At 36.5% G+C, this 12,773-nt stretch overlaps 2 protein-coding genes across 2 annotated transcripts in view; one reads left to right on the top strand and one right to left on the bottom strand.

Moving 5' to 3' along the window:
* LOC137385910 (nuclear factor 1 C-type-like) overlaps nt 1–3,341 on the bottom strand; it is a 57,812-nt gene extending 54,471 nt beyond the window's left edge. The window contains exon 1 of the mRNA XM_068072520.1: nt 3,216–3,341. Coding sequence (XP_067928621.1) covers nt 3,216–3,248 — 33 coding nt within the window. The 5' untranslated portion in view covers nt 3,249–3,341. The remainder of the gene's footprint in view (nt 1–3,215) is intronic.
* Nucleotides 3,342–3,834: 493 nt separating this feature from the next.
* Nucleotides 3,835–12,467, top strand: LOC137394223 (transferrin 2-like). The gene is made up of 14 exons (XM_068080947.1): nt 3,835–3,981; nt 4,472–4,738; nt 4,851–4,940; nt 5,281–5,439; nt 5,549–5,748; nt 7,146–7,279; nt 7,391–7,611; nt 9,643–9,779; nt 9,867–9,979; nt 10,495–10,727; nt 10,884–11,060; nt 11,322–11,488; nt 11,578–11,681; nt 11,788–12,467. Exons 1-14 carry the CDS (start codon nt 3,891–3,893, stop codon nt 12,029–12,031), a joined length of 2,337 nt encoding a protein of 778 aa, XP_067937048.1. The 5' UTR covers nt 3,835–3,890; the 3' UTR covers nt 12,032–12,467.
* The last annotated feature ends 306 nt before the right edge of the window (nt 12,468–12,773 follow it).

Below are 12,773 nucleotides of genomic sequence, written 5' to 3'. Positions count from 1 at the left end.
CGGAGTGATTGCACCTGAATGCAATTCAATTTATTGCCAAATTGAGACATCTTTTTTGTAATAGTGAACTATGGCTACAATGTATTAACTTTTAATATAGGCCTAATCGCATACCTTTTTTCTACCCAATCAAGTAATCTTAAAAATACACATATTTTATTATTCAGTATAAAATTCAAATAGTTTTAAAACCTTTTGTAAAACATTGCATATTATTAAGACAGCAAGAGAGTAAACAAAGAGTGTTTTATACCTACTCATGGAGTATGACTCGAGACATGCCTTTTACGCAACTTCTACATAACCACACTCATTTCTGCCAATCTAAACAATGAGCACACTTTAGCACTGATCAAAGTAACTATGTGTACTGATAGTTTGCCAGATAAACCTGCTACTTATTTGTCACTAAAACGAGGGAGGTGAACATGTTTTTATTTTTTACAAACAATAATTCTCAGTTTAAAGAGTCAACAACGAGAGCCTTTGCTTTGTCATTACTAAAATTCTAATGAACATGTATTGGAAGCCATTTCATGAATATATATTTGTATCATTTGCAGATTTATAGCGTGTTATTTAATAGCATCTTTGCGGCTATCTTAACACGGCTTACAATGCTCATAACTCTACTTCTATTGCACATAAAAAGCTAGTTTTGGCTGCAAACTGTAGCAAACATATCAATGAGTGCAATGAGCTTTTATGCAACATTGTTAAATATAGATATAAAATAAAAATATGTCTTGAAATTTGGAACGAAATAAACATTGAAAATGCCAACAAATTGCAAAGAAGGACACAGGCTATATAATATCATCGCAGGTCAATTGCAAGCAATAGATATCAACTAGTGAAGATATTTCTCGGCTTTTTGATGCATATTTATTCAGAGATATTTGACAATTCGGAGCTAAGTTAGCAGATTTGTTGCATACAAAAGGTTTAATATCGCTCAACCAGAAATAGAGGGCAAAATATAGGCGACATTCGCGTCGCTTATAATTGGGCTAAATTTATCTTCCCAAAATTCTGAAGAGCCATTTGAAGAATACACTGCCAGCCTCTATTTGAACGCCGCCTCCAATTGACAGCCACTAAAGAGGAACGGTTAAAAATAGAGCACCATGGCGTTCAATTAGAGGTTTTATGGTATGTTTATTTCAAAGATTCTTGTAAGGATTCAAGATAAGAATTCGATAAGAATTCCAATAAGCATTGCCTAAATTTTTTTGCATAAGCCACATGAAAGGATCCGTTTTAACTTATCTTGACATGATGAAATTATGCTTGTCTAAATTGCTTGAAAGCTTGACCCAGCAAAGCAAGCAACTAGTAAGCACAATTTGAGACTAGTCAAAAGGATAGACAATAGGTGATGAACCTCTTGTTGGACTGCGATTGAATATTAAACATCTTGTTTGGCTGCAACCATTAGGCCTACTTTGTTTTAATTGTATGTTAAATATAGACTTGGCACACATCAAGTTACCAAAGTGTTGGCGTGAGCCGTCGAAGTCAATGGTTCACCAACAAATCAAGCTGGTCCCAGTCAAAATGAAAAGCTTGGTTCTGCTAAACTTAACGGCATATTCCATGAACCCGGTAAAAGGTATGGATGCGAACTGGTTGATGCAGTTTATCCCAGTGTGCTCTATATGTTATTCTGAGATAGAAATACAATTATTATTTATACATGTATGTTATTGCCTGAGCGTTCTTCATGGCCTACTTTCACTAAAATTGTGCCATATTTTCCATTTAATTTCTTTACCTTGAACGGCAGTCAAGGCAAGAAACATGAACATATAGAATAGCGCACAGTAAGAGAAAAAATATTTTAAATACCATGATGAAAGGAAGAGGGCCAAACAAAAATGATGTTTAACATACATTGTTTTGTTACAATAGATAATTGTGATGGTACCACCGACAAGCTTTTAAATTTTCTATAAACTTCTATAATTTTTCTAAATATATATATACACATATAATGTATATATACATTATCAAGAATGAACCAGTCTGAGACAATTTTTGGCAGTCTAAATAGACAATCTAAATAGCAAGCCGACATGGTTTAACCGTTATTAAGTATTCTTAAGCATCTAAGATAGTGTCTTAGACAGTCCCAGGCTTGAATGAACCAAAGCTAAGAAAAAAGATGCTGAAGGCCATGTCTTAATATTACAAGTGAGCGCAGATGAGCTATGTGTTTCATTAGTACGCAAAAAGAGACTCAAAGGGAATGTAGAACAGACAAATCTAAAGCCACAAGCAACGACAAGTATGGTTAGTCCTTCTGAGCTGAACTAAACTATAGTTTAGATTTATGCATAAATAAAACATTTTAAATTTTGTATGAGCGTCTACCAGCTAAGTTACTTTTTCTTGCATAAAACTGTAAGCCTAACTTCGGCATACAAAAAGTTTGACACAGGTAGGCCTATCCAACATTGATTTGGCTGGTTGGCCGGCCCATCAGACTGAACATGGATGCAACAGCTGAATAGTCCATTATTGCCTCAACAAAACTAGATGTAGTTTATGACACACAAAAACATTTGTCATTTAGGTGGTACCATAATTGGAAAGTAATGAGAATATCTAATGGAAAGGCCCAATATTTACCATTGCACCGGTGTTAATGATACAACCTTTAAACAGGTGCCATACTAAGCCCTTAACTGCAAACATGTGCATACAGAAACAATCACATAACTACAAACCTATTAATTCTTGCTTTTCTATATTAATTCACTATCGAATTCTACTAAGACTCTACCTTTGCCCAAGAGATGCAGTAAAATATGAACTATGTAACTAGCTTACAAGAAATATAGTTCTTTCACGTAAAAAGTAATCATAAGTAAATTACACCAAATATATAAATTAACGATTCAACAAGATTGCGTTCAATCTGAAGAGAAACGAGTAATAACCATATAAGTTAAGGTGTATAAAACTAACAATTAGGTTTCCTGCCAAAATAGTCACAATTTACCGGGTTTCACGTTAAAACACAGAGAAAGTACTTAAAAGTTAAACCATTATAACCAAGTGGTTACAACAAGCACAAAGAGCATGTCATTGTATACAAATATTTGTTCGACCCCTTCCTACTCGGCAAATACTAAAAAATACGGATAGATAATATTAGTTACATTCTGTGGTTTGAATTATTTTTTGTAGGCCAACAGCGCCACTAAACTGACCATAGTCATTTTGCTGTCCCCACCATCAGGCATTTGAAAAAGGCATGGTTTTCCTGGCAGTGGTCCAAGTTTTGAAAGAACACGAAATTGGCTGGCGATAGTTTGGTAATGGCCGTGAATTCTTTGCAGATGGTGTTATTCCTTGCAACTATTCGCCAATCACGGACGCGCTTACAAATTTAACACATGTGGGCGTGGCTAATCAATAATTACGAGTTGTCCCTTTTTGTCGTAGAATGTGACAAAACCATGTTTTCAATCTGATACCGAGTATACAGCACAATGCACTTGCAATACTTTTATGAAAACGAAGAGCAGCACACTGCGTGCAACGATCCCACACTAATAGTTACATATTATATAATGTTAATGGTAAAAAGTAAGTTATTGATTTTTGAAAAATAAATTTGAAAAAAATTTAATCGAAATGCTAAAAAAAATATTTGACAATTACGATATTTTTACATTTGACCCAATACAACGTTCAAGGCTTGTGGCATACATAGCTTCAGGTTGTACAATTCTATAACTGAGAAGTCTAGAATGTACGCATATTGCGTGTTACCAATAAAATAATTCTATGTCTGTGAGGAGCTACAGTTCCAAAGCAGCTAACCAATCAAGCGCTGATCAAATGTAGCTATCAATAGTGGCGTATTGTAGAGCTATTTCAAGATGATAGTTTTAACAGTTTCGAGTTTTAACAGTTTGTTCGTTTTCATCTTTTTGTTGTTCCACACTTGTCTAATATTTACAAACAGTCAAGGTAAGGTGTTTTTCAACAAATATATGAATACTGTCTTCATTGTTTGATGAAGCATTGTTAACAAAAAATATTTATAAGACAATCGTTACTTACGTTACTCATAATCGAAAGCAAGGTTAACCTGATCTAGTAAACGAAAATTTCTGATTTTGCTCAAGATTTCGTTATGGTAGTTGAAATTAAACTTTTTATCACAGTGCAGCGATAACATTTTTGACGTTTAATTCCATCAATGTCAAAGGATTACGCGGTACAGTGTAGTTAATTAATTTTGACCTACTTTGGAAGTATGTAAATTTTTGTATGTCTGAAGCATAGTGTATTTGTGCCTATGTGTATTTTAATTCATTTCGGTATATGATCGCACTTTTTTTCACTATATTCTGTAATTTAGAAATTGAGAAGAATGCATTTTGTTTTTCAATCTTTAGGATTTCATCGCATAAACCTAAAGCTAATATTTACTTTTTGCCTAATGTTTTTTTTGTAGAGCTGCGACTGTGTGTTCGAACAGTGAAAGAAGCAGATAAATGCGAATGGCTTAAAGCAGAAGTAGCTGCTAGGAACTATCCAACAACTGAAACAGGGCGGAACATCAACTCTGTTGTGTGCGTGACAGCTCAAGACAGTTATGACTGTCTTGTAAAAATTGAGGATGGCCAGGCTGATGTAGTTAATCTTGATGCTGGAACTGCGTACTATGCGAGTATAAATTTTGTATCAACCTTACTCAACGCAGAGCGTTATGATGATGATGGTTAGTAACAATACAGTATCGATAAGATCTAGCATATCATTTAGCTTTCCAGTTTGTTGCTTCCATCAAACTTAATTTGAGGATACTAAGTTGGGTGCTATTTATGTTGTAGAGGAAACTTATCATGCTGTAGCTGTCATTTCCAGTTCAAGTGAGATTAGAAGTCCTCTTCAACTTCGGGGAAAGCGATTGTGTTCTTCCGGTAATAATGCATGTGACACTGACAGGAATGATAGAATTAGAAAGTCGTTGCTGTTATGCAGTCGATATAATGGACCAAAATAGTATCTATATAAATGATTGTGTATTACTGATAGGTATAATTAATTCATTTTGCACTGGGGAAAAGGGTCATATATGAGATGGCAATAAAACAAACTATATTTACAGGTCTGCACATCTGAATATTAACATTTTCTCCAGTTTCCATGCAGAAATGCCGCAAGAGTTTATTATTCTTAAAAAATTGTATGGTCGTATCTTGTGTAGAAAATGACATTGTGGATAATTTGAGTTGGTAGAAAGTTTCTCTTGTATTGCAGGAGTAGGGGAGGCCGCTGGTTGGACCCTTCCTTTGAGCCTCATGGCAGAGCAAGGCATCATGCCTGTCACCACTTGCAATGTTGATGTGAAGACTGCTGCAGGATTTTTCGGCTCAATGTGTGCACCCGGTTCTCTAAACAGCTATAATAATCCATTCGGTAAAGTATATGCACTTCCTATGCTTTTCTGAAACACCAGAAAGTACTTGAAATTTTAAATGTTTACATTTTATACAGAATAGTGTGGTAAATATTCTATGCCTTGTAGGAGACAACCCTGTATCCACTTGCCAGCAGTGTGGTTCAACTGGCGCAGACTGGTGCACTTATAAGGATAAGTATGCTGGCGGAGAAGGGCCACTTTTGTGCTTGCAGGATAACAAGGCTGATGTCGCTTTTATGCGCTCCATTGATGTAGACTATCTGACCAAACCACATCACGGAGAACCAGCTGCCTACAACCCTGATGTAAGCTGGTCTAGCTTGTGCTCTTCATTGTTTATTGCAAGGAAACAGCTGCTGCGCAGTGACTGCGCATAGCTCTCATGCCGTGGAGACGGATTATTCGAGGGCCGTGAACTAGTAACAATGTTATCCCGTTAATCTTGTTTTTTGTCTATTCGTCCGATCTTCTTTCACCTAAATTTACTTATGGTCTGCACCCACGAGGATGATGAGGTGATTACTTTCCTGGACTTTGTTATCGATGCCAACACTTTTCGAAAAATAGGTGGCAAGTCTTAAATTAACGTTTAAATAATATATTACTTAAAAATACTTGTTAAAAATATATTACTTTGTAAAAATTGTGTTAAGGTTTGTAAAACCTTGTGAATGTGTATTGTAAATAAAAGTATAATGACGACAGAAGCATAAAAAGACCATTTCGGACGTTCGGTATCCGTGATCGATTCTATTTCTCCATCAGGCGATTCGATTTATACAATTTCTCTTCTCTGGCTAATTTGCTGAAAACTACTGTGCAGCATGGAAACGTACAATCCCCTCGACTTCTGAGAGGGCTGCTTCGCAGTACTGTGCACCATGGAAACATACACAATGGGTCTATTCTTACAACGTATAAAACCATTGATGTATTTTTTAGCATTGCATTATTTATATTAGCAGAGGTTAGTTGTCTTTTAGTACAGTAGATGACCCTATAATGTAAACCTCCTTTTAGTACGGTAGATTACCCTATAATGTAAACCTCCTTTTATGTAAATTCCACTGAATGCAAAAAAAATTTATGTTAAGGTTGTACATTGCATTACGTGAAAATTCTATATAGACTAAAGCGTTAAATCGGTGCAAGCTCTCAAGTTCTGTTATAATAATGAGGGTATGATAGTTAGCCTTAGAAGTCTCGTTTGCTGTCTGGATGCCTTTGGGGGAGAAATTGACATACGTATATGGATATTTGAGATATCTATTATATAAACACATATTTTTTCATTTTATTTTAGACATTTTTCCATTGCAGTATAGGCATTGCTTAGGAGGAAAAATAAAAAAATAGACGTAAATTGACATTGACAGTGTCCGCTCTATTAACTTAATGTGAAATTACTGTAATCATGGATCCTTGTTGATACAAAATAATAAATAACTGCAGTTACTGTACAGTCATCAATTTAAGAAGTTAAGTTTAGTTTTTTTTCCACTTTGAAGGGCGAAAGGGTGAGTTTGGGAAGATCTTGGAATGGATTAAGTTACTTACGTGTATTTTACTGTTAGTATAACAAATTTCCTGTCGTGTAAACATTCTTGGAACAGATAATTTACATACATTGTAGTGGAACATATTTGAATGTTTTTGTTTTTTCATTTCTTGATTTCTAATGTAATTCACTACTGCTTCATAGGAATACATGTTACTCTGTCCTGCTGGAGGTACTAAAGAAATTGGATCATACGAGGCGTGTAGCTGGGGCCTCGCCCCCTCCAATGTCATGGTTACCTCTGCTGCCCGATATGCTCAGGATCAGGAGATGTACAGGTTAGTAAGACTTTACAATTCTTATTTTTTCTCTGCGCCACCAGGCGCAATCCTGATAGTGTTTTCATATGTCATTTTTATTTATTTGTTTATTTTTGACTATGTTGATAGGCAGTTTTTTGAAAGACTCTCAATGGATTTTCCCCCGTTGTCGGACTCTGGAGGGCCGAATTCTGGCTCTGCTGGAAATGCGACCACTGCTGCACCATTACCAGGAAACACTGATCGTTTTACACTCTTCAACACCAACTACACTTATGGCCTCAACTCTATCGTCAGCTCAGCTGCTAATAATTTAAAGAAGGAGTATCGAGATGGCTATTCGTATATAAGTATGTACTCTTCATAGCGTGCAGCTAACTGCTTGTATATGTAAATATTAGGTGGATGTCCGGGTAATAAAAACAGATTTTACAGAAAAAAATTATTTTAATTCAACTTATAACAACATTTACCATTTTAATTTTCAAACTTCATATCGTGAGAAAAGTGTTTTGAGCAGTTCAAATAAATTAGGAGAAAATATTAAACAACTGTAAAGTTGTTTAACTGTAATGTGAAATAATTAATAAGTAATGGTTAAATAAAGTCTGTTTTGTTTCGATTAAAATGAAAAACTATTTTGCTTACACTTAAATGATTTTATGTGTTGGCATCGGAAGGCGAAAATATCATATAGGATGGTATAGAAATTCATAGTAATTATCTAATGCAACACTCCCTGATAAAAATCATCAAATTTTACATAAGTACTGTACGTATTAAAAATTAGTAACCAAACAATGTATTAACTTTAGTAGCTATAGTTACCTACAGTAACTTTAGTGTATTTCGTGGTTATGGTCTGCAAGAAAGTGTAACATTACAGTGTACTACGTGCAGTACGTACCTTCAAGACAGAAGTATAACATGAGCATTGAACTTAATTTAAATGAATTTAGCTTACTAAATAGACATTTAAAAGTTTGACTTGCAACAAAGTTCATATTGCAGTTATTTGGTAACAAAAGATTCACTGTCTTACTCTGCTGTGTTGTAGGTGCGAAATATGTGGAAATGTGATTTTAAGCTCTTAAAAGCTCAAAAACAAACAGTTAATCGCAGCCATCACGAAACCGCCGTAGATCGGAATCCCTTTCCACGAACACTAAGTTGAACACGATGGCTTCCGTTTACACCTTCATGCAACCTCATTGAAATATTTTCACAAATGTACTTCACGCATTCTATAAAACCATGTCTATTGTCTTGCGCGTCTATTTCATCGTCATTGTAATGCTGTCACTTTGAGCCCTGATATTTCAAAACCTACAGTAAAAATTCGTTGAATTTTTTAACCTCAGCTCAAAGGAGTGCATATCATCTTCTGATAAACATGACGAGCCTGTTGGTCGACTGCGATAGTCGAAAAATACTGCAGAAATTGTTCGCGTCATTTGGCAGGAAGTATGGGGCACATGATCAGATTACGACTAGACGCTTAGACCAAGCTGAAACGAAACGGTAAAGTTGCGAGCGTCTATATTTGATACAGGCTTTGCAGTAGAACCCGAACTGTTTGTCATAAACTAGTGCTATGAGATGCTTTATGTTGAGCCTTTTATTGGCCTTTCAATTTTTGCGAGAACATCACGTGTCAAAACAATAACCAAAATGTTTGACAACGTCATCGAAATAAAGAGATTCCAAACTACGGCGTTTTCGTGATGGCTGCGATTAATTGTTCGTTTTTGAACGTTTAAGAGCTTGTAATCACATTTCCACATAAGTTGCATCTACAACACAACAGAGTAAGACATAGTGAATCTTTTGATACTAAAAAACTGTAATGTGAATTTTGTTGCAAGTCAACCTTTAAGCTAAGTTTTAGTACGTATTTTGCTGAACTTCAACTTTGTCATAGGCTAAGATTTTATCGCTTATGTGTTTTCGAGTTCGTTTTTACTATAACTCATAAAGAATAACGCTGAACTAAGATAGCGAGCTTCGTGTATTTCTATCAGGCGTTGTTTCTTAAGGTTGTTTATTAAGTTTCTTTTGGTGTCAAGGTGTGTTTGTTAAAAGTGGTGGTTTTCAACTCTGTTTAGTAGCAAAAAGGCCCAATTGCTTTGAGTCGAACAAGGCCAAATCTTGGGGATTTAGCAGTTTAGCTTTAATTAGGCTAGCAAAACTTGTATGAATGACATCGATGTTGCTTTCATTGACTTTTTGTATCATGCAGATTTTTATCAGTTGCCAGTTGCTTTGATTGCCTCAGCAATACCGAGTTTCAGCTAGGTATACAAGCTACCCTAAAAATAGTGTTAAAGAGTTTGGTACTTCTCGCCGTTGGTGAGGCACTTAAAGTTCTATTGTTTTGATAGACGGAAGGATCTTTCAACAGAAAATAGATTCTCTCCAGACCTGCTCTCTTGCCTCAGTCAGATTTTGTGTTGTATCTGAATATGAAATGAGAAAATGTGAGAACATGCTACTTGCTCTCAAATCTAAGAATCTTCGGGTAAGTTTTTACTTGTTGGTTTGGGAATCTTTTATCAGACCAATAAAAAGCATGACCAAATTTTTGTATCGCTCTGTTTTGTTTCAGCCTGAAATGGACTGCATTCTAGATAACTCAACGCAGAACTGTATGCGCAAGATCCAAGAAGGAGATGCAGACATCATTGCTTTAGACGCCGGAGATGTGTATGAGGCGGGCAAGTATGTGTCATTTTTATCTGTTTTAGCATTTAGCTTGTGATAATACTTAATAACTAAAGCCTGGTTTCCATCTCAATTGCGAGACTCCGGTGGCAATATTGTGCAGCAAAATTCTTGCGACGCTAGGCTCGGCGGCTTATGTTCACATAAGCTGCATCGCTAATAAAGGCATAAAAATGTTCGCTCGCAATACCGTTTCGATAATGCTGACCGTCACCTGTACAGGGCTTTTCCGGAAGGTTTTGCCGGCGGCTCTTCGCGAAATTTGAGCAGCACTAAACTCTAGCGTTGCGGCCGGCAACTACCAGCGGTACCCGGCGCGTAGGTTCCCATTTCACTGCTAATAGCCTGCGGTGCTGTCGCCGGTGCTTTGCGACGTATATGGAAACCAGGCTTAAGAGATGTAAATTGCTTGTAAATTACATTAGAGGATGTACAACAGCAATTTGCCAATTTCAACAAAATGAGCGTATTGTATGCTTTATGGGGACAATCTGCACACTTGTCTGTTACAGGTACTACGGATTAGTACCAATAGCTAATGAAAACTACGGAGATACTGGCAGCTTCTACTATGCTGTCGCTGTGTCACGGAAAACTGAGTCAAAACTAACCCTTTTCAACCTTATAGCACGAGATTCTTGCCATGGCAGCATTCGGTCAGCCTCGGGCTGGATCTACCCAGTCCTGTCTCTCATGGAAACCGGGCAGATAACTCCTGGAAAATGCGAGGCTGTGAAAAAAGTTGGTTAGTAATTACTTTATAGCTTCAGTCGAAATATTGTCTCGGTACTTTTGTGACTGACAATAGAAAATTATCAAGTTCAAATATTGCAAGTTTTATCGTAACACATTCACTTAATGAGTTGCTTTTAACCGCTGTAGTGAAGTACTTCTGCTGTAGGTGAGTTGTTCAGGAGAAGTTGCGTTCCTGGTATTCTTGACTCGCACTACAACAAAGCTGGTACAAATCCAGTCAATTTGTGTGAGAACTGTGGGGCTGGAGGCATGGACAGGTGCCAGAGGAACACAAGGGAGCTTTATTATGGAGATAGCGGTGCCTTCAGGTGTTTAGTTGAAAGTACGTAGCTTACTGATGACTTCAAATGCTGTCGTTTCCATTTTAGGTTTGGTTTTGACAATAAGATGATCTGTTGTTTGTTAACATTTGGCTCGAAAAAATTCCTGTTGAGCAATTGGAAGTTTCCGTTTGGCTGCATTGGTAAATAAATAACTGTCATGATATTGTGGTTTTGTTTTTCTCTTTCATGCGTTTGGTGATGCCATCTCAGTCCAGTTGTAAAATTTGCTATCTATGACTCTGAATGTGCTCTCTTTGCAGATGCTGGAGATGTTGCCTATGTACGTCACATGACTCCCAGGGACAACACTGATGGAAGGAATGCTGATTTCTGGGCAAGAAACAGGAGATCAGATGACTATGAGCTCCTCTGCAAAAATGGGAAGAGAGCTGCTCTGGGAAGTTGGAGTAACTGTTATTTGGCAAAGGTAAGGTGGAAGATTGAAGTAAATGTTATCTAGACTAAGTAAAGTTGACAAAGTTGTTCATTGTCAGCCTTTGCCTCTTTGTTTTGCAGATACCCGCGAGGGCTGTCGTCGCTGCTGGATACAGATCAGCAGAGGAGCGAAAAATATTTTGGAATTTACTAAACTATGCGCAGCAGTTCTATTCCTCTGACAGGTACTCACCCTACTGCGCAATTGGTATTTCTCTGTTTGATACGAGAGAATTGTTGTGATAGGCGCTATTGTTGCTATGTTTCTAAAAATTGTACTTTTGGTTGTAGTGATCCATATTTTACAATGTTTGATTCGGGAGTTGACCAAGACGATTTGCTTTTCTCTGATTCTACGGTAAAATTGGTTGAGGTCGCCCCAGAGTTGCAGACATATGAAAGCTACCTGGGTGAGAGCTTCCTCAAGGCGGTCAATACATTGGATCAGTTTGACTGCACTTCTAATGGGCACATAAAAATCTCTCTTACATTATCACTTCTTTTAATTTCTGTTTTATATTGTTTGATTTTCTAAACACATTCCGCATATTGATTTATAACAACATTCCAAGAGTTATAGTTCTTGATATGAAACTGTCAGGATGAAGCATCATTGTGGCCATTCCGCTGTCTACAGGCTCAAGCCTTTTTGGTGCTTCACGTTTCATAACAAGTTGTGATTATAAAATAATTATGCATTTTATGCATACTTTTGGAGAGTAGTGCACTCTTTTCTGTATAATTGCGTGGTTATTTCCTGACGTATAATTGAATTTGTCATGCTGAGACCTGACGTTTTGAAATTTTTTATTCAACATTCCGAAGCGAAATTCTATGGTATACATAGTATTATTTTCATAGTCTGCTTATATGTATTTTGTACATAAAAATTCTGTTTCACATTCTTTTTGACTTTTGCATACATTATATTGGACAAAGTTTCTTGAAATAAAGTATGTATGAAGGACTGACGTCATATCTAGACACTTTTCAGTCAAGACAAAACTAGTTCAAGAAGTTCACAGAATGGTATTACAGTAAAACGTGACTCGCTACAACAGCTGTCAGCTTGTGTAAGCTGATACCTAATTACTAAATTGCTGATACTAAAATTATAGTAAGGTTTCACGGCTTTTTATAGCTAAATATTTACAAGTAAGATGGAACTGGTAATCGGTTGTCGTCGCAAATAAAGCAACTTTTTGATGTTTTATTGGAGTTGTCGGTTCATGCAGCTCGTAAACTACATGATTGACAAATTCTCGATTGCAACTGCC

Source organism: Watersipora subatra, chromosome 1, assembly GCF_963576615.1.
Source record: "Watersipora subatra chromosome 1, tzWatSuba1.1, whole genome shotgun sequence".
In the NCBI taxonomy this organism is placed as follows: Eukaryota; Metazoa; Bryozoa; class Gymnolaemata; order Cheilostomatida; family Watersiporidae; genus Watersipora; species Watersipora subatra.
Note: the sequence above shows the minus strand (reverse complement) of the source record. Positions and strands in the feature narration are given on the sequence as shown.

Bases quoted from the DNA above. Each gene is read 5' to 3' on its own strand.
- LOC137394223 (XM_068080947.1), top strand. From the start codon at position 3,891: ATGATAGTTTTAACAGTTTCGAGTTTTAACAGTTTGTTCGTTTTCATC. The intron at 5,749-7,145 runs GTAAGCTGGTCT...ACTGCTTCATAG, and splicing joins CAGCTGCCTACAACCCTGAT to GAATACATGTTACTCTGTCC. The intron at 11,682-11,787 runs GTACTCACCCTA...TTTTGGTTGTAG, and splicing joins CAGTTCTATTCCTCTGACAG to TGATCCATATTTTACAATGT.